This window comes from Babylonia areolata, chromosome 26 (assembly GCF_041734735.1).
Source record: "Babylonia areolata isolate BAREFJ2019XMU chromosome 26, ASM4173473v1, whole genome shotgun sequence".
NCBI classification, from domain to species: Eukaryota; Metazoa; Mollusca; class Gastropoda; order Neogastropoda; family Buccinidae; genus Babylonia; species Babylonia areolata.
This window is the reverse complement of record NC_134901.1, coordinates 20,885,850-20,910,400: the sequence shown is the minus strand read 5'-3', so window position 1 is coordinate 20,910,400 and position 24,551 is coordinate 20,885,850. Positions and strand designations below refer to the sequence as shown.

The window sequence follows — 24,551 nt, the reverse complement described above, 5'->3', positions numbered from 1 at the left end:
CATGGTATTTCCTGTTCACGTCTGCCTTGTTGTTTTGTGTTGTGGGAACTGGAAATAATTTTAAACGTTGGCGACACTTTGCAGTTAAGTAGTCGTCCGTGATTTGGGGTGATATATTTGTGTGCTTATTACTCAAAGACAGTTCTCTGACATGATAGAAGTGTAGCGATAAAGAAGGAGAAAAGGGAGGTCAGTGTGTAAGAACTGGAAGGTATTTTTATTCAATAGAAGATTTACATTATTGTTTTGTATCACATCGCCGTTTCTACTTCTTCCTCTTCATTTTTTTGGGGGGTGGTGGCAGGGGTGGGGTGGGGTGGGGCGTGTGTGTGTGGCGGTGGTGGTGGTGGTCATTATTATCATTAGTAGTAGTAGTAGTACTAGATCTAGTAGTATGAAATAGTACTTGGGGCAACGAATCGGGTATCATTATCACTAGTTATTATGAAACAGTAAGGGCAGCGAATCGAGGAAGATGATCTTCTGCATTTCAAGTCGTCATGGATGGAGCATGTAGGCTACTGTGTTTTCTGGATCAGTCACCAGTTTGTCAGTGTTGGATGTCAGCTGATCGTCAGTTGCATGTGATTTCTGCGTGCACCAGGCTTTGAAGGTAAGTGTTATTTTGCTGGCTTTTACCACTCCACGCTCTTGAGTTTACCATGTGATCTGCTGATAGAGGGCTAGTTGCTTTTTCGTTTGAGATATTTCATAGAAGCAGCGTTTGCCGTGCGTGTGTGTGTGTGTGTGTGTGTGTGTGTGTGTGCGTGCGTGTGAGTCAGTTTGTGTGCCTATGTGTAAGTGTGTGTGTATATGTATGTGTGTGTGTGTGTGTTGGGGGTGTTAGAGAGAGAGAGAGAGAGTACCAGGATGCAGTGGAAATGTTATCATCGACCATTTGACCAAATTGTCGCTACAGGCTTGTGATTCACGTGAAAATGGTCAGCCTTAGTATATTTATGGTTAAAACGACCTCGACCTCATTACTAGGGTCATCTCAAAAAGTGTGTCAAGAAATATTTCAACAATGTTTACGGCGCAGTGCATCTTATTTTGATAAATGGGGTGGCAGAGCGGAGGCCTTGTGGCCTTCCGACTAGGAAGCTAGTGTCTACGGGTTCAAGTTCGAGTCCCATAATTATGATACAGAATGGGAGTTTAATACTCCCCCCTCCACTAGACCTTAAGAGAACTTTCATTGTAAAGTATACACTTGTAGTATGCTATACACCCGCGGCTATGTAATACTGTAAAACAATGGCTTACGGACCGGTTTTTTTTTAATCATAATATATTTCACTTTGCCATAGCAAGCGCATATATCGAGTTAAAAAGATATATGAGAAAATCAAACAACCTTCGTATTTTCCTTTGAGTGTTTTCTTCTTTTGTGTCTGAGGGAGTGTTAGTGATTCTGAACGCCTGAAGTGGGATACACTTCGCTCTCCAAACAGCAGCGCCGCAGGTTTCCCCCGACTTCTGCTTCTGGTCTGAATGAGGGTTGGTGACAAAAATAGGTCGCGGATATTTCTGCTTTCATCCAGTCGGTACAATAGAACTATCAAATAAAAGTTCCTGTTCTCTACTTTTATGTGGGGTAACTTTCATTTTGATACCTTTAGTTCGATTTATAAAAAAAATGTAGCCCGAAATTTAGTAAACCTTATGCTTTGACGCTCTACTGCACTTTCCAAACAAAACAAATCTTTTCCATTGAACCCACCACTAAAATGTTCATTCTTTCCCCTTTAAAATGACATACAAAATTATCCCAAAGCATTTGTGTAGCATCGTCTGTTTAGCGGAAGAATTGGGACCCTGTATGTTTTAACGAGTTTCATCAACCTCAGATCGGTTTATTTTTAGATCAGTGGTTTCGATGCCCTGCTGTGTAGAAGTCTCATCGCAGAGCTTAACGCACTGCAGGTTTTGCTCAGATATACCAAATAATTATTAAATTATGTCATGTGAATTTTGACGTATATATATATATGTATATATTTGGAGGTGCATGTAAATATATTTACAACACACACACTCACACATACAGATGTACATCTCTCTCTCTCTCCCCCTCTTCTTCACCCCATTACATTACGCTTAGGTGATGTTCACTTTCCAATGTACTATGTGTGTGTGTGTATGTGTGTGTGCTTACGAGTGTCCATTTCGTGTGTGGGAATGTGTTCGCAATAACAAAATGTGAAATTATACAAGTTTCAAACAGGGCCAGTGGTGTGTTTTGTGTGTCACTCTGTGTGTGTGTGTGTGTGGTTCATACGTTTGAGTTAGTGTGTGTATTTCTCACTATCATAGGTATCTTTTTATGTATGCCACATGAATAGTGTGTATGCCTTAAAAGTGTTTGTGTACATGCACATTATTTTTGTTGTTGTTGTTTTTTTGTGTTTTTTTTGCATGTGTGCGTGATTTTTACTGTTTTTATGTGTATATACATGGGCGCATGTTTGTGTGTGTGTGTGTGTGTGTGTGTGTGTGTGTGTGTGTGCGCTACCTGCTGAACTGGTGGTAGTTGTAATCGAGCATTGTCTTATTATTTTTTAGTATCAGACTTTCATGGTAGTATTGTACAGCAGGTGGACATGTTGGAAGAAAAGGTGGAGACAATATCTGTAGCACGTAAAAATTAAGTGCACTTTTGTGCTTCTGAATTTTAAATGGTTTGCGGATTCTGCAGTTACTTGAGCGAGGAGAAGAAAAACAACAACAACAACAACACATGAAAACTAATCAAAATAACACTACAAGGGGTACGTTTTGATGCTTTGTTGTAAGATGTTTCCTTTCAACCTTTTCATACTTCAGCACTGATACGGACCATGCATAAGTTCAGTTCGACGTCCATACTTTAGAACTGGATGAAAGGTATGATCAGCTGTATTGATTAATGGTTAAAGAAGTGCAAACAAGAAAACCGTTACATAAAGTGATACATACATGTTGATTTTGACTTCATGTCGGGAAAAAAATAAATCTAAAAGGATGATTAAGTTTAACTTTTCTTTTCCTTTTAATTAATGGTGCGCATTAACCCTGATTGTCTTGAATGAAGCATACATTAATTTCATATAATCATTCTTAAAGCTGTCATTTACCAAGATTTGTGTTTAATATTTGCTGTCTTGTAAATCTAGTCTTTCCTGAACCTGTAAATATGTTGAATGTATATGTAGATGCAACTGCAATAGTTTTGAGTGTGTCATGTTTAGTAACGCTAGCATCAAAACTGCAGGATTGGACATGCAAAAAATAAGCATTTTCCCTGCATTCAGCCAGTAACATTAACAGCCAGCTGGAAAAAAAAAAAAACAAAAAAAAAACACGAGGTATTCTGTCTACTATGTAAATGATATATGAAAAGTTTTGACGTGAAAATCTATTTGTTGCAATTTTACAGGGGTTACAAAATGCCATTTTGTGAGAATTGCTAAAATCGCCATTTTTTTTGTTGGTAAAATCAAAACGCAATATCTTTAAAACTATTTGAGATATTGCTTTGAACTTTGGTGTGGTTTCCTGATTTATTGCTCTCTTTTCGACATGCAGATATGAGGCTTCTGTTATGAATTTTAAAATTTGACCGGACCTTCCTACTTCAGAGAAAAGGAAAACAAATAAGAATGGTTCTGCACTGTGACGACGCGCTCCCCCCCCCCCCCCCCCCCCACACCCCCCTCCCCACGGCCCCCGACGGGCAGGAAATCCCAAATTTCAAGCAGCAAAAAATATTAATACAATACAATGCAATACAATACAATACAATACAATGCAATACAATACAGTAAAACACCAGTTGTGGATGCGAAATGAGTCTGATCTCTAATATAGATCACTTCGAAGCTGGGCATGGAGAAAGGGAAATAAGAGAGGCAAAGCCTTCAATCTCAGATGTCATTAATACCGATTAAAAAACGAACGAAAATGTGTGATCAACATTGAATTATATATATAAAAAAATAATAATAATAAAAAAGAAGAAACACACACACACACACACACACACACACACACACACACACAAAACACCCCCACTCCCTCCAGATGCTATTTTCTCTATACAGTTCACTTGGCAGACAAACCCACGTAGCCTACCTTTAGTCTCTGTGACTACATACATACATACACACACAGCAGGTCACTGGCACGGTATATTCCAGTAAACACGCCATAGGGGTACGTGGTAAACGAAACTATGAGAACAAAAAGCAAACAAACTTGGCGTCGATTAAGTGGCATGATTACGCAATACACAATGAACTTGTGTGTAAATGTAATAATGCACAATCATAAGTTATTATCCGAACGGAGAGGCCCTTTTTGAAAACGACACAAGTTGCACTGACATCAACGGAGACAGTGTGTATTGGGATTAAGGCGACTGAAGATGTAATCTTTTAAAGACTTTGCACAGTTATTTCCACACATGTAGCAAGCTTGAACAAAGTCTTTATTACTCTTTGTCCTAATTAGATGAGAGAACATCAATGGCGTTTGGTTTTCTTTGCAGTAGGGCTTCAACAAATGTCTTCAATCTTTTGAAAACAACCCCCCCACCAAAAAAAAAAAAAAAAAAAAAAACAAAAAAAACGAGCACTGAAATATGCACATATCCACACATACATAGAGATATACAAAACAAGCCAAACCAAAGTTACTTAGTTCTTATTTCTAAGCAAACGTCTTGTTTATGGACTGTGCCTTCCTTGGATCAAAGAAAAGCAGAGAAAGAAGTTGATGGAGAAGACGATGATGAAGAAGAGGAAGATGTGGTTGTAGAAGGAGATTGACTGATTGATTGAATCTTTAATGGGTAAAGAATTAGGCACAGTAAAGGCCTTTTCACAATTCTGCCCATTTAACGACACAAAACATAAAAAATAAAGAACGACACAAAACATAAAAATAAAGAAATAAATTGAAATAAAATAAAATAATAAGAACGACGAATAAGAACAGTAACTGGAATAGTCTATTAAAGGTAACAAAGCGAGGAAAACTGGAATAATTGGTACATTACATGTACGTACGTACGTACTTACACACACACACACACACACACACACACGTACACACACAATTATTAAACATGCAAACAAAGACATACGTACACATTCACACACACACACACACACACACACACACACACACACACAATGTTCACACATACATTCAATTTTTCATTCATCATGGCATGGCAGCTAGTGGACTGAGTACAAGCAAGCATTTGCAAAAGACCGCGAGTAGGTTAATCAAATGTATCAAATAGAAATATTCTTATGTTAGTTTTAAAGAGAGATATGGCTGGAATTTGACATGTCTTTGGAAGCATGTTCCATTCTATGCTTCCATTAAATGAGAGACTCATCTTAAATAAATCAATTTTAGGCTTTGGGACAATAGCTCTGTCTGATTTACGTTGGAAATGGAAACAAAATAATGATTTTAAATATTGTGGGCATGCGTTGTGGTACTCCTCTTGGAACATGCCTTTTGGAAGAAATAAAGCCACGTGAATAGACAGACTGAATACGGTTTTCTAGGTAAGACCTGAGAAACAATAAGCAGTTATCGTCAATACCACAACATTTCAATTTTTGAAGCAATATTTCGTGATTGATTAAGTCAAACGCTTTTGTAAAATCAAAGAATATCACTCCAACCACCTTGCTGTTATTGATATCACGCAGCCATGCATCAGTTATTCTACATAAAGCGGTCTCACAAGAATGGTGCTGTCTAAATCCTGATTGGTTGGTATGTAGAAGCTGATATTTTTCAATAAAGGATGTAAGATAAAGATGTACATGACGTTCTAGAACTTTTGAGACAGAAGACAATGAGATTGGTCTGTAATTATTGACATCATTAGCATCACCTTTTTATCCAGTGGAATAACTTTTGCATATTTAAACTCTTTTGGAAAATGATTTTTGGGTAGACAAAGATTGAAGAGATAAGTAAGAGAATCAGCAGTATAAGGTGTAGATAGTGTTGATATGTTTGGACTAATGCCATCGAAGCCACACGAGTTTTTATTTTTTAGCGATACTAAATGAGATAAGACTTCATGAATAGACATTAATGGAACAGAAAACTTTGTTTTTATATCTTTATTATGACAGAAGTTTTCTAAAATGCTGAAATCAAAAGAAGTGTGTGCATCGTCTTTTGCGATTAATTTGTTTCCAATGTCAGCAAAGTGATTGTTCAGTGTATCAACAGGAATGAGACATTCCGCATTTGAAGAGTTTGGTTTGGTGAGTTGGTGTATAGCCTTCCATATGAAGGCTGTGTTGCTTTTGTCTTCGATTAGTTTACGAAAGAAAATCCGTTTAGACTTTCTGATCATGTATTTGACAATATTACCTTTCTTCTGGTATTCTTCGAATGGACCGATTATCTTTTGATAGTCTCTGTCATCCATTGCTTGAAAGATATCTTGCGTAAACCAGCTCGGAAGAATTTCCGACTTGACTCGTCTCTGAATTAAAGGGATATGTTTATCAACAACATGCAGTAACGTTGCAATCCAAAAGGAAAGGGCTTCGTCTGGATTAGTAAAGCTATAAATGTTAGTGAAAGGTGCAGAAATGAGGTCTGACTGAAAGGCGTCTAGATTAAAATGTTTAAATGACCGAATTGTGACAACAATATGACATGTTTTGAAGCCCTTTTCCCCCCATCTAATGCAGACGGCATTGTGGTCACTTACGCCAACATTCGGCACACACATTTCTCTAACTGATGTTAGATTGGATGTATAAATATGATCTAAGAGCATTCTAGTTTTTTGTGTAACTCTGGTGGGGGAATCAATGCATTGATGGAGATTGTAAGACGTATAGATGTTTTTCCATCGGCTATGACACTGAAAAAGATCTAAATTAAAGTCACCCAAAATTAATACTTCTTTTTTTGAAAGCCAGGCGCTGTCCATCATTTCACAAAAATCGTCATACCACTTGGAAAAACTTTTAGGATGTCTGTACAAAAATGCTATAAGGAGCGAATCTGTTGATTAATTTTGGGATTGAACTTCAAGCCACAGTGATTCAACATCTGGATGATGTAGGTCATTACGAATTCCGTACGGAACGTTGTTTTGAATATAAACGACGATACCACTTTCTTTAGATTTTTGAGGATTTTTCCGAACAATATTGTAACCAGGAATAGAAATAGATCTGTCATTAATGTGAATGTTCGTCCATGATTCAGAAAAGCCAATGATATGGAATGGTTTATCATTATTATATATTATCTTCGATACGTCTGTCATTTTATTGACCAAATGACATCTGTTTAAGTGACCTACTCGCAGTCCTTCACAAAAAGGCCAGTTCGAGACATTAGCAGGACTTGACATTACTACATAATAAAAATACTACCTAGATTTTCGAAATGCAGTTCTAGTAAGGGAAAGTGCTGAATAATTCAAGATGAGAGAGAGAGAGAGAGAGAGAGAGAGAGAGAGAGAGAGAGAGAGAGAGAGCTTGTATGTCAGCGTTGATTTGACGCCAAGGCATGTCTCAGGGAACGTTAACGATGCAAACTGGAACATCCATGGCGAAGAAGAAGAAAAGAGAAGCGGAACAAAAAGAAGAAACAAAAGAATAGAACAAGACAATCGAACGGAAACCTTGTCCACTTTGGCATCAGTTTCACGCTATTGTTCTGAAGGCTTCTTGCTTTCCCTGTCAACCACAACCACTGGCCGATCCTGATCCCGACAGACACTGGTGTCGCTGGTGCTGGTGCTGCTGTACTGGGCGTCACCCATCGTGGGACCCAGAGAAGTAGTGAGAGTCGTTTGATGATCATCTGAATTTTGGACGGAGGGCGACTGATGCGACACCTCAGCCGTTTTTTCCTGTTGTTTCTTTGGCTTCGTCTCGATATTGCACAGTGTCTGAATGGTTGCAGCGCCGTAGCTGTCTCCCAGAACATTAACGTACGTCGCTAACCGATCTCTGCGACAAGGGGAGGCAAGGGGATCTTTTTTATATTATTTTTTATAATCGTGATGATGGCTGCTTTAAGCATTTTTAATATAATGAAAACAAGACAAAATACAGTGTTCAATAAAGAAAGCTTGAGCTAACAACAACAAGTCTGAGTTTATTTCGTGGCTCTATCATGTATCACAAACGGTCAGCAAACGCAATGGCGAAAATACAGACGATATTTGATAATGAAAAGAAAGTTGAAGAGCAAAACAAAACTAAACAAAAAACGAAACAAAACAAAACAAAGAAACAAACAACAACAACAACAACAACAACAAAAAAGAAAGAAAAAAAGAAAAAAGAAAACAAACTACTTTCACTACTACTACCACTGACATAGTGATAACAACAGTAATAATTATAATGATAATAATAGTACATTGGAAAGTGAACATCACCTAAGCGTAATGTAACGGGGTGAGGAAGGGGGGGGGGGGGGGAGAGAGAGAGAGAGAGAGAGAGAGAGAGAGAGAGAACCCGGGTCCATTCATCAAATTGAAGTTTCAGTATTACTGCAGAAAATATTTCATTGTGGTGATGGTTCGTAAGAAAGACGGTTGGTGACAAAATGTTCCATAAAGTTGTCTGTTTTGTGTGTATAAAAGACTGGCATGCATAGCATGCTGCATTCACAAAAAAGAACTTTGATCACCCTCTTGAATAAAGATTGTTAGTGATTTCTTTGAAAAAAAAATGTTTGAAGCATAGTATATATATATATATATCTTATCACTCATATGTGTGTGTGTGTGTGTGTGTGTGTGTGTGTGTAAAAAGAATATATTTATATGTGAAAACAAAATGTAGTGTGAAAATCCGACCGTTGTGAAACTGAGGTTGAGTTTCCTCATCTTTTCGATTGTCAAAGGTTTGTAGAAGATACGGGGTAAAACACTCCCTTTATTCTCGACACCCCCTTCTCTTTTTCTGAGCCTCTTTGTCTCTTCATCTTCCACTCCATCTCAGCGCTACCCCCCCCCCCCCACCCGCCCCCCCTCCCTCCAACGCCCGCCCACCCCATCCCCCTTTCAGCTACTTCTTCCTCAATCCCACACATTTCATAATTTTACAATGACCAGTTTAGCAGCATGCACCAAGCGCATGCTAAAAATCCCACAAGAAGAAGAAGAGAGTTGTCCATAACAATAAATGTTTGTGCGTGCGCGTGACCGAAGTCTGATTGAATGGCACGGGAAACGAATGATGAAAGCCTAAAGGCATCTGTCAGTCGGCTGTACCCGTGAAGGCAGCCTCTTGTCACAAATGAGTTTGTACAGCGCTTAGAGTTTGGTTCCTGACTGAACATAGGCACACTACAAGTATCAATACTCACCCGCCTCTTATTACTACTACTACTACTACTACTACTAATCACAATGATAATAGTCATACTATTATTATTACTACTTCTACGACTACTACTACGAGGGTCATTCAATAAATAAGGTGAATTTTTCGGTATAAGGACTTCTAATACAGATAGAAGCTTACTTCTTTTTTGTTGTTGTTTTGTTTTACTTCTTTTTCACATGGATTTAATTTGTTTTGCAGATTAAAAAAAAACTTTGAGAGTTTTGGCGATTAACAAAGATGGCCGACCAAGAAGCATGCTCCAGGATTGAACAGCGGTCAGTTATCACGTTTTTGGTTGCTGAAGGGTGCAAACCAGTTGAAATTCATAGGAGAATGTCAACTGTGTATGGTGCCACATGTTTCAGCCGAAAAAATGTCTACAAGTGGGCTAAATTGCTTAAAGAAGGACGGAGCAGTGTTGAGGATGAAGACAGGCCTGGAAGGCCTACAGAAGTGAGGTCTCCTGAGGTGATCGAATCAGTCAATGACCTCATTCAGTCTGACAGAAGGGTGACAGTGGATGACATTGCAAGGACTTTGAGCTTATCTGTTGGGACAGCACACAAAATTGTCCATGATGACCTTGGCTACTCGAAGGTCAGCTGCCGGTGGGTGCCAAAGATGCAAGGCCTCACACAGCAGCCCGAACGGTGCAGACCATCAACGAGCTGGGCTGGGAACTGCTCCCTCATCCCCCTTACAGCCCAGACCTTGCCCCTTCAGACTTTCACCTGTTTGGTCCCTTGAAAGCGTTCACGAGAGGCACGAAGTTTGAAAGTGACGATGAAGTCAAAAGTGTTGTGAGCGACTGGCTGAGACATCAGTCCAAAGATTTTTACGCTGAGGGAATACGGAAGCTTGTGCACAGATGGGAAAAGTGTGTGACAGTGCTGGGAGACTACGTTGAAAAGTAAAAAAAAAAAGTAAGCTTCTATCTGTATTAGAAGTCCTTATACCGAAAAATTCACCTTATTTATTGAATGACCCTCGTACTGTTATCACTACTGTGCCGTGGCTCACAGAAGCCATTCGACGGACAGCACCATCCCCATGTATTTAGCGGGCATGTCTGTGGAGCTCATGACGACCATCATGGTTACAGTACCCCCCTGCGGCACGCCAGCAGTTTTTATGGCCGCGAAGGAAGCGGTTACACTGCAGAGACAGAGTAATATACGTTGTTTGTTTTTATTTTACTTTTTATCTTTAAACTTGTTAAACGTAATTAAGCCTTGATTGGCAGTGTGTGAGAGTGTCTTTTGTGGATCATAGTTATGTCCCTAACAGTGGAAGACTGTCTTTGCCAAAGTTTACGTGCTGAAGCGTGATGTGTTTCTGGTGAAATGAAAACATGCTCAGTCTGTCTGTTCACGCAAAAGGTTGCGTTTGGGACAGAGCGAGTGTATGGGTGCCACCCCTCCCTCCCTCGGTACACAGATTTGATGTATTCCATTCGTTGGTATGAAATGAAACGTAATTACATTATCAGTTTTGAGTAGATGTAAAACAGCAACAAACAAACAACAATGAAAACAATAAATACAATAAACCGCCCGTGACTATACAGTAAACGCAAACCATAACCGTTAAACCCTAACAACATTGTAGCTGCACGTGTGGTGTGATCATTAGCACATTATCACACACACACACACACATATATATCTGTGTGTGTGTATGTGTGTGTGTGTGTGTGTACATGTGCAAAGGCGCAGGAGTTTTGAGTTCAAGCGTGCGCCATTCATAAGCCACTTTAAATGAGCAACTTGAAACGCCCAAACGGAAACAACACATATAATTATGTAAAAGAAAAACCCGCTAGTAACTATATAACAAATGTGTGTGTGTGTGTGTGTGCGTGCGTGTGTGCATTGTGTGTGCGCGCGCGCGCGCGCGTGTGTGTGTGTGTCAGTGCGTACATATGCACAGGCGCAGGAGTTTGAGCTCAAGCGTGCGCCAATCATAAGCCAATTTACATGAACAAAAACGCCCAAAACGATCTCAAAAAGTATCTGACGACACCTCACCAGACGACAACCGCAAAACTCACGTGAGTAAAACAATTATGTTCATATCGACGTCTATTCCATGGATCTGGGCGATGAAGATGACGGCCACTGCCTGGTAAAGGGCGGTGCCGTTCATATTGATGGTGGCTCCCACAGGCACCACGAAACCCACCACCCGGGGATCTACGTTGTTGTTCTCTTCCAGATCATGCATGGTGAAGGGTATCGTCGCTATACTGTCGGGTTCGAGTAAAAAACCTGTTATTCATTAAGTATTTGGCTTCTGCGGTTGAACTGATAGCCCGCGATGGGACGTGCAGTCCCTTTCTTGGCTACTATTCGAGAGGGCAGTGTAGTGTTAGAATATTGCGACTGGAAATGAACATGCCGTATTCTTCTCTCTTTTTTTTGCGGATGTAGTTTTTCACTTTGTTTCGTTTGATGATTTCCCCCTCTGAAATTGTAGTAGATGTGTATGTGCGTGGTTTTGTATGGGAGTTTGGTCACAAATCAACGTCTGTAGAAACACTTGCATAAAGACCAAGACAGACAGAGAGACACATAGACACACAAAAAAGTGACTCAACAGCGTACCCTGGACATAGTCCCAACGGCAGTGACCACAGCCTGCAAACTCCTTGCATCCTAGCACAAAAGACACACACATACACACACACACACACACACACACACACACACAAGCACTCACGCACGCACTTGCAAGTTGGAGAAGACAGACACACAATGTCTCTGAAAACACAGTCATTCAGCAACCAAACCTGGACGCAGTGCCAAAAGCCGTGATCAGTGCCCCCTGAATGCCTTTCATGAAGATATAGGGGTTCCTACGGCAGACAATGAAGTAGATGAAGGGCAAGGTGAGGAACGCGTGCAGGAACAGGCCCAGCGTAACAGTCATGATGTAGTAGGAGAGCTGTTTGAACATATGCGCAGGGACATCCAGGGCCACGATCTCCCTCATAAGCAGGAATATGATTCCTATAGGGGAGTACCTAGCGGAAGAAGGGCGAAGAGGCTTTAGTCAATCGTTATTGTTGCTGTCGTCGTCATCGTCGTCGTTATCATCGCCATCACCTGTCACAATCACCATCATACATCATCATGATTATTAACATCGTCAAAACATCAAGGAGGGTCATCGACCAGGAACTACGCCAAAAGCGGCACGAAGAACACTGGCAACAACATCAGCACTTACTAAACTACCAATAACAGCACGAACAAGAATAATCGTCATCTACCACAGCATGAACATCCACAACAACTTTGAACAGCATTGACCTGAACGTGAGGAATAATCACCAACAACTGTCACAGCAGCAGCACCAACAACATAACATCAAGGACAACCATAACCAAGCAGCGACAGCCATGATGATAATGGCAATAACATCGGCAACAACAACTATGACAACAACACATAAGCCAAGAAACCAGTCTACGCCATCAAAAATCAACACCCCCACCCCACATCCACCGATTCATACCCCACCCCTCCCATCCTGAACAACATACCAGATGATGACTTGCATGATGATGCTACAAACTTCCATGATTGAGTCAAAGATGGTCTTGAGTAGGTGTCCCTTTTCGCCCATGTAACTGATGGCGCTGGCAGTGGCTACAGAAATCACCACCAGGCCCAGAAGGTTGATGCCCTTCACCGTGCTTAGATAAGGCTCCAGCTCTGGCTCAGCAGTGGAACAGGTGGAAGTATGTGATGAAACAAACGATTTGGTAAATAAATAGATGGATGGATGGATAGATAGACAGACAGATGAATTGATACAGGTCGACACACCGATAGATAGATAGATTAGGCATCAGTCAGTTGCGGGAAAATATTGAGTTGCGCTCTTGTGGTGATTGGTACATCGTCGGGTGTGGCTGTACGGGCCAATTCGGGAGTGACAGTCCCTCCTATACTACGCACAGATGAAGTCTGACGCTAATCTGTCTGCCTGTCACTGGGCCTTCCTCCTTGGTCCCATTGCCTTGCAACAGTGTGGAAGCGTCTCTTCGAATTTGGAGAGGCCTTTCTGCATCATCTGACTCCAAGCCGGTCGTTCTGAGGCTTCTCCTTCCCAGGTGTTCAGATCGATGTACAAAGCCTTCATGTCTCTCTTGCAGACTTTTTAAAGAGCGCAGTTGGGGTCTGCCTTTTGGCCGCTTTGCCTGTACTAGTTCTCCTTTAAGGACCTTTGTGACCGAGCCAGCGCATATGTCTTTATTTCAGCAGGATGTACAAGCTGGGGATTCTAGTTCCACTCAGGATGGTCTTTTTTTGAACTTTGGCCTGCCAGATGATGTTCAGGATATGTAGAAGGCAGCGCATGTGGAAGGAATCAAGCAGGGCCCAGGGCTCACTGCCATACAGGAGGTTGCTCACGATTCAGGCCCTTTCGACCTGGATCTTGGTGTGCTCCATCAGCTTCTTGTTTGTGTATACTTTCTATGTCAGTCTGTACATGGTGGTAACTGCCTTGCCAATACGCTTGTTTAGCGTGGTGTCAAGAGTGAAGGAGTCAGAGATCATCGAACCTGGGTATATAAAGTCATGGACAACATCCAGTTCAAGGTAAGAGATTCATGATCTCGAGTGGAGAGTCCATGCTCTATCCCATAACCCGTGTTTTCTTCAGACTAATGGTGGGTCCAACATCTCGTCAAGCCTCGCTGAAGCGGCGTAAGAGCTGCTTAAATATTAATTTCTTCAGCCGAGTTGGCAGTGACCGCTGCGTCGTCCGTGAAGAGGAAGTCCCGAAGACACTTCAGCTTAACTTTGGACTTTGCTCTTAGGCTGGAGAGGTTGAACAGCTTCCCGTCTGTTGCAATTCTGAAGGCGAAGCTTCAGCAAAACGGCAAGGAAGGCCCAGAACAGTGTGGGTGCAATGATGCAGCCCTCTTCCACTCCACTTCAGATTCGAAGGTCACAGTGGCATTCATGTCTTCATGGAAAGATCAAACAAACACACAAAAAAACAAAACCAAACAAACAAAAAATGATGCTGATGATCCTGGCTTGGTATACCATCTGGCAGCTGTCCCCTGCTGACCAGATCAAAGACCTTTGTCAGGTCTATGAAAGCTATGAATAGTGTCTGCCTTTGTTCCGTGCGTTTTTCCTGCAGCTGCTTCAGGGAGAAGACCATATCGATGGCGGACCTGTTGGCCCAGAAACCGCACTGCGATTCTGCATAGGCTCTCATGGCAAGTACTTGGAGCCTCTTCAATGCGACTCAAGCAAATAGTTTCCCGACGATACTGAGGGGAGAGAGAATGAATGAATTTTCTTTAATGAGAGAAGTGGAAAAAGCAAGGGCATGCTTTTGTTCATCCGGCCCTCAGGGCAAAGGAATTAAACAAGCAAACAAAACAAAATAAAAAATACAATACTACTACTACAACCACTACTTCTAAGTAAATAAGATAAAATTGATAATAATAATATAATAATAATAATAAAAAGAAGAGAGAGAACAAAATAATGTCATAGCAAGAAAGACAAAGAGAAATACTAAAACGGACACTTCACACACACAAACGAGTACACTTGCATATGCATAAAAATTGTAACCATCCCAAATCATAATAACAGCAACAATACTACTACAAATAATAATAGTGCATGGTTTCTTATTTAACATTACCTGTCCAAGTAGAATGGCAATGTCGCTGAGGTCATTTATATATCCTCCATTTGATCAAACAGATTGGGGTTTTTTAAAGAGCTTCTGAAGTAAAGACTACTAGTTATCTGTTTTAAACAGGAGAGAGAGAGAGAGAGAAAATCGAACCACCTCCCCCTACCAGATGATTCTGGAAGTAAGGGTCCTTGCTAAAGTTCTCTTTACACAAATTAGATACATAACGTGAAGTTGTGGAAAATGCATCAGGATTATATTTCTACAGCCATTTGGTATTGCTACGATCATGGCATTTATTTGTTTGCTCAGAATATCATCGTGTCGGGTGTAATCAACATTTAAGAACATTGACACTTAGGGCGTAATGCAGGGCGTAATATACACAATAAACTCTCTGGAAACAGACCACAAAAATATGATTTGCGGATCAGACGCATTTCCCACTTCGATCATTTTGATCATGATGTCTTCTTCCCTGTTATCTGTCAGAGCGACCTGAGTGTGCATATTACTAAATTTAATAGGCTGTAATGTTCCAGCCTGCTCTAACCTCCCTCAGCTTCGGTATGAATGCCAAGACATTCGCTACTTATTGTCTGAATACATGAAAACGCACACTGAAAAAAAAAAATCTACAGATGTTTCTCTAGACGATCCGCGAAGTTTTCCCGGAAAAGCTTTTCGTGAGATTCTCATGATTATATCAGAAGGGCATGCGTGGTGCTAGTTTATGGTGGCGAATCCTAGAACGCAAGCCATATCGATCTGTTGATTTAGATTATCGTTAGTGGACATTAAGCTTACAGCTGGGCCAACAGCAAACTGAGAGCTGTATGATCAATGGTTTCTCTGTTGCAATGGGAAGTCATTTATAGCTTAGTCTTTCGTGAAGGATCATGACTCTCAAACTAGGAGGCAAGACTGAAGAAGCTCTTAGTGCTACATCCTTTGGGGATAGTTGGCCTTTGGGAACCATCCTAACGCCGACTGTCCTAAAACCCTCTTGGCCGAGAGAGTGAGGTGTAGCTTGGGCAAGGCACTCCCCACCATAATCAAATTCTAGCCCAAACGGTTGGGACAGCGGTTGCATCCTCTGCTGTTCTGATGGTCAGTGTCGGACACGACCGACTATCACACGTACATATAGTGGGTACTATGCACAAGTAACGCGTCCGTACGTGGCCTCCTCTGTCCCGCTTTTATCATACATTCTTGCAAACTATTGATACGATCCGCATGCATAAAATAAATCCGCGAAGTAGTAAGTCACTGAGGACGCTGCTTTTACCGACAAAACGACTACCTCGGCGAATGTTGATAGCGCAATGCCGTCAATCATATTCAGTGTAAAACACAACAGTCTCTGTATGCTTTGAGTTATGTTTCAATTTTTTCTGTCTTTTAAAAAAGTGAAAATTGCTTAAAAAAAGTATGTTTCGCATAGCTTGCTAGGATTGATACGCCTTTCATTGGTGGAGCTTTGCTTGTGGTAGACGTCTTCATCGATGTAACTTTCATATCTAGCAGAAGTTTGTACTTTATGTTTCTTATTTGTATTTAAATTCTTTACTTTAGAAATTTAACCAAAAATGATAAGATTACTATGCGTCGATATGTCAGATAAAAATGCCCAAATACTGCACATTCGAACCCAACATACTCATTGCACGCTAGAAACTTATGTCAACATATTAAATTTTATCTCTTTAATTCTATTTCCAACTCACAGAAGACAGTGACTTAATATTGATGACATACGTGTGCCGTTTTCTCGTCGTGGTGTGGTTGTTGTTTCGGTTTCATTCTCTTTCAGTTTCGTCACGGTCTGCACACACACACACACACACACACACCATGTAAATACGTTTCACTGCACTCGTGTATTGGCCGTTATATCTATGTGTGACTGCATGTTTGTGCTCAGGCTGGGTGCATGCCCGCGCGCAAGAACGCACACACACACACACACACACACACACACACAACATATATCTCATATGTATGCATATATATATAGGCGAAAAAATCGGTCAAACTGACCTGTAGGTGGTAACTTGTCCTGTGATGAAGGATATATTTATATGTGTGTGTGTGTGTGTGTGTGTGTGTGTGTTTGTGTGTGTGTAATTGCAAGAAACTGCAGGACGACGCAGACATTAAAGGACTGCGTCGTTTATGTTCTTAATGACCAGAAAACACCACTCCATGCGCGTATTCATCGTCCTATCGACTGCAGTACAGGACATGCCCTTCTTCTGTCTGTACTTCGTCGTTTTTCTCATCTAACTTTGTGCACAGAGGTCTAATAGGTGGCAGGTGTATCAGTCCATTTCGTGGGTCAGTTATTTTACTTTTCCAACCAGCCTGAGCGTTCTTAAGTTCCACTCAGGTGACGATGATCCTTCTACAGATATTCTGTGGTTTTCCTTCTATAGCACATTTCCCTGTCCGCCCTGTGTGTGGTCGACGGATGGCGCAGTTACTGATAACCCTGGCTGTGACCGATCCGATATGGCTGGCTTCTGTAATATTTTCCTTCATGCGGTGTGTCTTGTGTAGGTCAAATCTGGCCATAGACCATCCCTGTCCAGATGGGATTTTCTTGTTGGTTTTTACTCCCCGCATATTGCAGGTAGTGCTCGGGTAAAAGGTTACCAGCAGCAGCAGAGAATCTCTGACCTGAATCCACACATGCATATGAGTACATGCACGAAAAATACGCTCGCATCAACACTAAGACATGCATGAAGGCACACACACACACACACACACACACACACGCACACACGAAGATTGAGAGGGGTTGGGGAGGGGTATGACAGATGAGGTGACGGTGATGATGATGATGCTACTGCTGCTGTCGAAAATGATGAATGAAATATGAAGGTAACGACAATGATGGTGATTGTGATGGAAATGCATCTTGCCTGATTTACCTGTTGAAATGTTGCTTCTATCATGTTGCTCGGGAACATTTGTCTGCAAATGAGGAGACCTGTTTTAGTTTTGCCTGTATCCCTACAAGCTTTAGAAGAGAGGTAAATGAAGAAACAGATAACTTACTAATGAACTATCGAATTAACTGATATAAATACGAAGAACGAAAGAGTCATAACCATATTCCGCATCACGTAATTTTGAAGAAAAGCAATCGTTTTCTCAAGTGAAGAAAATGTATTTTCGTGTGTGTCGGTTTGAATGTCAGTTCCCGTGCAAAACTGAGAGAGAGAGAGAGAGAGGAACACATGCACGGGAGAGAGAGAGAGAGAGAGGGCGGGGACGCAGTGCTCATTATTGGCAGATCGAGTTTCTGACAAAGAGATTTTCTGAACAATGGTCCCAAATATCTTCTCGTGCTCTCCCCAGCCGCCCCACATTTAAAAACAAAGTCAGTCAGACAGTCAGACAGACAGGTGGACTAAGGGAACCAGCAACTAGCTTGACGAGTTCTTTGAAAATATCTGCACACACACACACACACACACACACACACACACAATTACACACGCACGTATGCACACCCACACACGCAGACACATCCACACGCGAGGGTGGGGGGTTGGGTGCAGAACCAACAACAACCACCAGCCTGATAAGATCCATTAAAGAATCCAAGACTTCCACGTCATGGAAGGAGTTCTTCCCCGTTTCGGGACGGCCCACTTTTTCCCCAGGTCGGATGAGGATGGCCAGGTAGATGCCGGTGAGGACGGCCATCAAGGTGGTGATGACCACATACACCAAAGTCCGGAGCCCCATCCATTCGGATGTCTGCAAGTTCATGGAGGTCAGGCCGGAGACAATGCTGGACACGGTGATAGGTAGGATGAGGACGTTCAACATGTTCATCAGCAGATCACCGGGTAAGCGCAAGTTCAGTAGCTCGCGCTTCGTGTATGGCTCAGGGCGCAGGCGCAGCAGGAAGCCGACGCCGACGCCGACGACGACTGAGGCAACGAGGAAGAGGGACAAGACGGTGGCGCGGCGCGTGAATCTCAGGCGTCGAATCAGGCGCTGGCTCATATTTAACTCAACCTGTTGTCTGCCTCTTTCGACGTCCGACGGTGCAATTCTGCGGACATCAGGGCTGGGTGGCTAGAACCGATCTTTGCGCAACACTGTGGTTTGCTTAGTGCTAAGAACGTTCCTCACTTTGGGGTGGGGGTGGGGGGGGCTGCCTACCCTAATTCCACACACAAGGTGACCATGAATTAATATTCTTAGCCATTCCAAAGTGAACATACAAAATGTTTGCATGCGATTCTGACATAACAGTGTATACTATCGATCAGTAACCAAGTGAAATTTCGAATACCACTATCGTAACACACACATGAATGTACACACACACTCACATGAACACAGACATTCATACATCATATATATCACAATCAGCGTAGGTTTGAACTAGTCCAGAGTTTAATTAGGAGCCTCATTGGCTCTCTGTTGTAATTTTCCTGGTTAAATAGTTAGTTTGTTTTATTTTATTCACATTTTTAGTGATGCAATTTGAGGAGAGAGGAACAGGAAAAGTAGTAATGACATAAGGCATGGGTGTGGTGGGAATGGGATGGGTTTTCATCTAAAATCAAAATGGTCGATGTACGTTAAACAAAAGAACGAACGAACGAACGAACGAACACACACACACACACACACACACACACACACACACACACACAACCACCACCACCACCAACAACAACAAAAGCAACAACAACAAAAACAACAACAACAAGCTTTAGTTGAATGTTTCAACAACCATGTTTTTGGTTTGCTTTTGAAATGCTTGTACACACGCAAGTAATTTGCATGTAAAAATCCACCCATATACTTTGTTACACACATGTGATGCTTCAGAATCAACTTCTATAAAAACCATGACATACATTTAGTTCATAAACAAAATATGGAATAGAACCCGACAAAGCTAAAAATTCTGAGCCTTTGGATTGTGAACGAATTATCGACTTAACAAAAAAATTATGTAACATAAATTTGTGGATGTTATTCTATCTAATGGAGAAAAAGAATATGCACACCTTTCCGTAGAGCGGCAGCACTAAAGTATTAAATACTTACAAAATTAATGTACTGGTGGATTTTACTGCCTCACCCACCAGAAAGCAATTGAAAAGTTACTGCGAAAGATGTGCTACGAGTTCGTGTGGGACAAACAATTGATAAAAGCAAAAGGCTGTGCTCAGCGCAAAACCAAAATTACTAGATACAACTTTTTGTTCAAGCTTTAAAATTACCAACGATCTCATGAAATTTTACATATCAACCCCAAAGTAGAAAAGTATACTATCAATATGATAACCAGAAATATGGTAATAAACTGAAATTGATATGGATCCAAAAAGATATACGAACAGTAAATATATCGCCTCTGGAAAGATGTATTTGTAGCATTTGATAAATTCAACGATCGCGTAGAACGAAAAAACTATAAACCGGTTGTATCGGAACCTACGTTTGTTGATGACAATTTTAAAATAGTCAACGCTGAATTTTGTTTCAATAACTGCGCAGTGAAGAATGTGATTTTAGTTAAAGATAATCTAAGTGGTGACGGAGGTATTCTGAGCCATAAACATTTCTGTTAAAAATGGAACATATCTGTTTGCTTCTTACAATTGCACTATCAATGTTCTACCCAAGCAACAAAACATTAGGCTACATTGAAAAGGAAAGAATAGTCACCGCTGACAAAAAAAATAAACAGAACACCAAGGCATTCGAGATAACATGAAATTACAAAAGGATCAAGAACATACTGTAATCACAGTATTTGACATAAACCATTTGTTAACATAGAGAGAAAACGATTTAATGGAAAATTGCTTTAAAATCAATATAGAAAATAAATGAAAATAATAATGAAAATGTTTCCAAATTAGAATTTGTTTTGAAACTTTAGTCACAAACTGGATCCTAAAAAGAATGAGATTGATAGAGAGAGATCAATAGGCCTTTTGTAACAATGAAAAAGATTTCATTCACCACTATTTACGGAACTACAGTTTTACATTTACTTACCGTTTGGTGTTGTGACGAGTCCTGAAAGATAAGTGTCAAGTATTTGACAGATTGCCTTTTAATATTGAACGATTTTTGTTTGGAACTGACGACAAAACAAAAACAGACGAGACTGTGAACCTCATTATGTTGTGGGCCAAAACACACACACACACACACACACACACACACACTTAATAACAACAACAACTAAACATGTGATTCAATTATCGACTGTGTGTGTCTTATGTTGGCACTGTATGCTAAGTGCCAACATGGTTTTAGAAGCAACAGGTTTTATGTCACACAGCTTTTAGAGGTGATGGAGGAATTTACTAAGTTACACGACAATAGTGATCCTGTAGATAAAATTGATTTAGATTTTCATAATAAAGCTTTCAACAGTGTACCACATGAAAGACTGTTCAGGAAACTAGAAGCTTATGGTATAGTCAGTAACTTACACAGACGGACAAGAGATGTTTGACAGAAAGAACTCAAAAAGTCAGAGTTTGTTATGAGTCCAGGCTTGGACAGTGAAATGGAATCTGTATTTACCCCCGAAAACTGAGTCTGGCTGCCTACAACGCGGGATAAAAAAAACGTCCATACACGTAAAACCCCACTCTTGTACATACGTGTGAACGTGGGAGTTGCGAACAAAGTAGAAGAAGAAGAATCTGTATTTCAATGTGGACAAATGTAAAGTGATGCATGATGACATACGAAATCTAAACATAAAATACATTATGCAACTAAATAATACTATACTACAAACACAGTAAAATCATGTGAAAATGAAAAAAGACCCAGAAGACACTTTTGATAGAAACCTTTCGTAACTGCACAAAATCAAAAGATTTTTTACTTATATTGACCGTGTCATTTTTTGTAAAATCATACAAAGTTCTGGTGCGACCACACTTCGAGTCTGAAAACACTGTGAGGTGTTCTTATTTGAAGCGACACTCTAATGCAATTGAGAGGGGGTGCAAAGAACAGCCACAAAACTGGTACACAAATCTATACACATGAATTATAATGATCGATTAACTTACTTTAAATTATTTTTCCTAACTTACTTTAAATTATTTTTTCCTTAGGGGTTGAAGGATACGTGGTGACCTCATTGAGACATGTAAACTTTACAATTGTCATGTTGATGTGTCTTGGGATCAGTTTTTCTCTGCAGCTCAGTACAGTTCCACAAGAGATACTGGCAGAAGAAAATGTTTGCACAACGTTCAAATACTAATACAATGAAAGGTTTTTTTCACTTTCAGTAATCGCGTTACTAATGTATGAAATCAAGTGCCACCTCAACTAAAACAAGCACCATCCACTAACTCATTCAAGTGTTGTGAAACGGGGGTGTTGCTAGCAGACGTCTTTAACTCTCCGGGACTGTCACACCAAAGGCCGGTTAATCATGGACACATATGTGGCGCGTGTTGAATAATGTCTCTTGAACTTGAACTTGAACTGTACGATGTTTTAGGTCTTGAAGACCTGTTCATCGCTCCGTGTGGGTCATCAGTTGTACATACTAAACTTTGCATGCGTGGCTTATTGGCAAGACGGATTGTACTTGTCTGGCTTGTTCTTCCAGTAGACATCCAGTCTGTTCTTGAAGGCATTCACCGACGGTGCCAGGACCACTTCGTCTGGGAGACTGTTCCACGTCTTGGTGACCCTTTCACTGAAGAAGTGTTTCCTGGTATCACAGTGGGTGTGGTGTGGGAGCAGTTTCTTCGCGTTTCCTCTGGTGCCTGATTCCTCTGCGGTTTCAAGTTTTGTTTTTTCAGTTCTGTGGAGTCCGTGGACATACTTGAAGGTGTCTATCATATCCCCTCTGACTCAACATGCGGGAGAGCAACCGAGAAAAGTCTGCTTCCACCCTTCAAATTGACCAGAATGTCAACGCAACTGACCGCTCGACCCGACTACCGTCATAACAACAAGGAGACAATGTCCGGCATTCGACCCTACCACCTGAGCCACAGGAAACACACCCTGTACGGTGACATCCTGAAAAGATAATGAACTCCTGACCACTAACATCCAACGGTCAGTGCCCTTCGTTTAGGTGTGCTGTCGTACATGTACATTCTAATCCCGTTATACTGAAACTAAAAAGAGTGTTAGCCATTGTTGTATCAGAGCTTTCCTGTGAAACAAAGAGGTAAAACATCACTTTAAAAGAATCAGCTGGGCTGTTTTACAAACTTCTTTACCATTTTTAGTTTGACGAATAATGGAGCGTCTACCCTTGACCAAAGCTCTACCAATATGTTATGAAACAAAGAAGGGACTGCTTAAAAACTTAGAACTATCGAATCTTGCTTTGTCCCTATCCTATATCCCTACTACTACCATTTATTGAATAATCAGATTAACTTAGTTTGAATGTTCTTTTCGTTCTTGTACCCGTTGAGTTTAAAACGAGCTAGGTACGTAACTGAGTAACAATTGAAAAAGAAGACACGTACCAATATAAATCAGACCTGGTGAACATCATTGTTTTGTAGTTTGGAAGAGTATTTCATATGACTAAGCGTTGCGGAAGAACGTCATAGCTGCAATGGCGTAAACTACGACCGCCTGATTCTGACGTCATTTTTCGTCGGCTTGGACAGGTTTCTATCCCACACGCGTTCGACGAGTTCACAACATTCTGGCTCTCCAACTCGCGAGATCTATCATTTTGAGAATAGTGAAGTGATCAGAACTTACAAATGGACTGTGTCCACAACACCCCCCCCAACCCCCACCCCCTTTACGTGCCGTAATGATCATCCTCAAGATCGTGGGCACCGAAGGAAAGAAGAAGAAGACTCCTTAAAAAAAATCTAATCGTCATCCTTTCACGAGAGAACTTCCGGTCACTAGTTACCTAGTTTAGAGTATATAAGACTGCGTGGTGATTTAACAGAGATGTATGAAATTACTCATTGATTATCTGACAGTAGAACTATATATTCTTTCTTTACATTGAATGAGAATACGGTTACAATAAGCCACTCCTACAAACTGTTAAAAGTTTCAGTTAAAATTTTCAGATTTGCACCTTTTTTTTTTTTACCAACAGAGTAACAAATGTTTTGAACACTATGCCACAAGGTGTTGTTTCCGCTGGAATAGTGAACACTTTTTAAAATTACCTTGACAGTTACTTACAAAATTTTAAATACAAAACTCATCTAGCTATTTTGTGATTTATGAACTGATAAGCAATGTGCACCCAATGTTGGAAAATAATTATGTGTTGAATACTCCTTTTCTTCCCCACTTCAAGCGGGCAAAAGGCCTTATCAGGCCTACACGCATGATATGAAAAGACGTCTATATTCCATAAACTTCATAATTCGAAAAATATATGCGGAATCTCTCCACTAAGACCATCTTGCCGGGCACAGAGAGGGAGGGAGAGAGAGAGAGAGAGAGAGAGAGAGAGAGAACATCTCAGTGTTAAC

At 40.8% G+C, this 24,551-nt stretch overlaps 1 protein-coding gene across 1 annotated transcript; it reads right to left on the bottom strand.

Moving 5' to 3' along the window:
- Window positions 1-7,687: 7,687 nt before the first annotated feature.
- Window positions 7,688-19,080, bottom strand: LOC143300268 (excitatory amino acid transporter 1-like). The gene is made up of 8 exons (XM_076613863.1): window positions 18,676-19,080; window positions 17,713-17,736; window positions 15,464-15,552; window positions 14,442-14,575; window positions 12,926-13,097; window positions 12,169-12,402; window positions 11,431-11,625; window positions 7,688-7,991 (listed from the first exon to the last, which is right to left on the bottom strand). The coding sequence occupies exons 1-8, from the start codon at window positions 19,078-19,080 to the stop codon at window positions 7,688-7,690; spliced, it is 1,557 nt and encodes a 518-aa protein (XP_076469978.1).
- Between the last annotated feature and the right edge of the window lie 5,471 nt (window positions 19,081-24,551).

What these genes read in the sequence shown, in the direction of transcription:
- LOC143300268 (XM_076613863.1), bottom strand. Translation starts at nt 19,080, where the DNA reads ATGAGCCAGCGCCTGATTCGACGCCTGAGATTCACGCGCCGCGCCACC. An exon ending in ACTCCTTCCATGACGTGGAA is followed by an intron (nt 17,737 to 18,675) that starts GTCTTGGATTCT and finishes GTGTGGATTCAG; the next exon opens with GTCAGAGATTCTCTGCTGCT. An exon ending in CCGCAAATCATATTTTTGTG is followed by an intron (nt 14,576 to 15,463) that starts GTCTGTTTCCAG and finishes CTGGGCCAACAG; the next exon opens with GTCCGCCATCGATATGGTCT.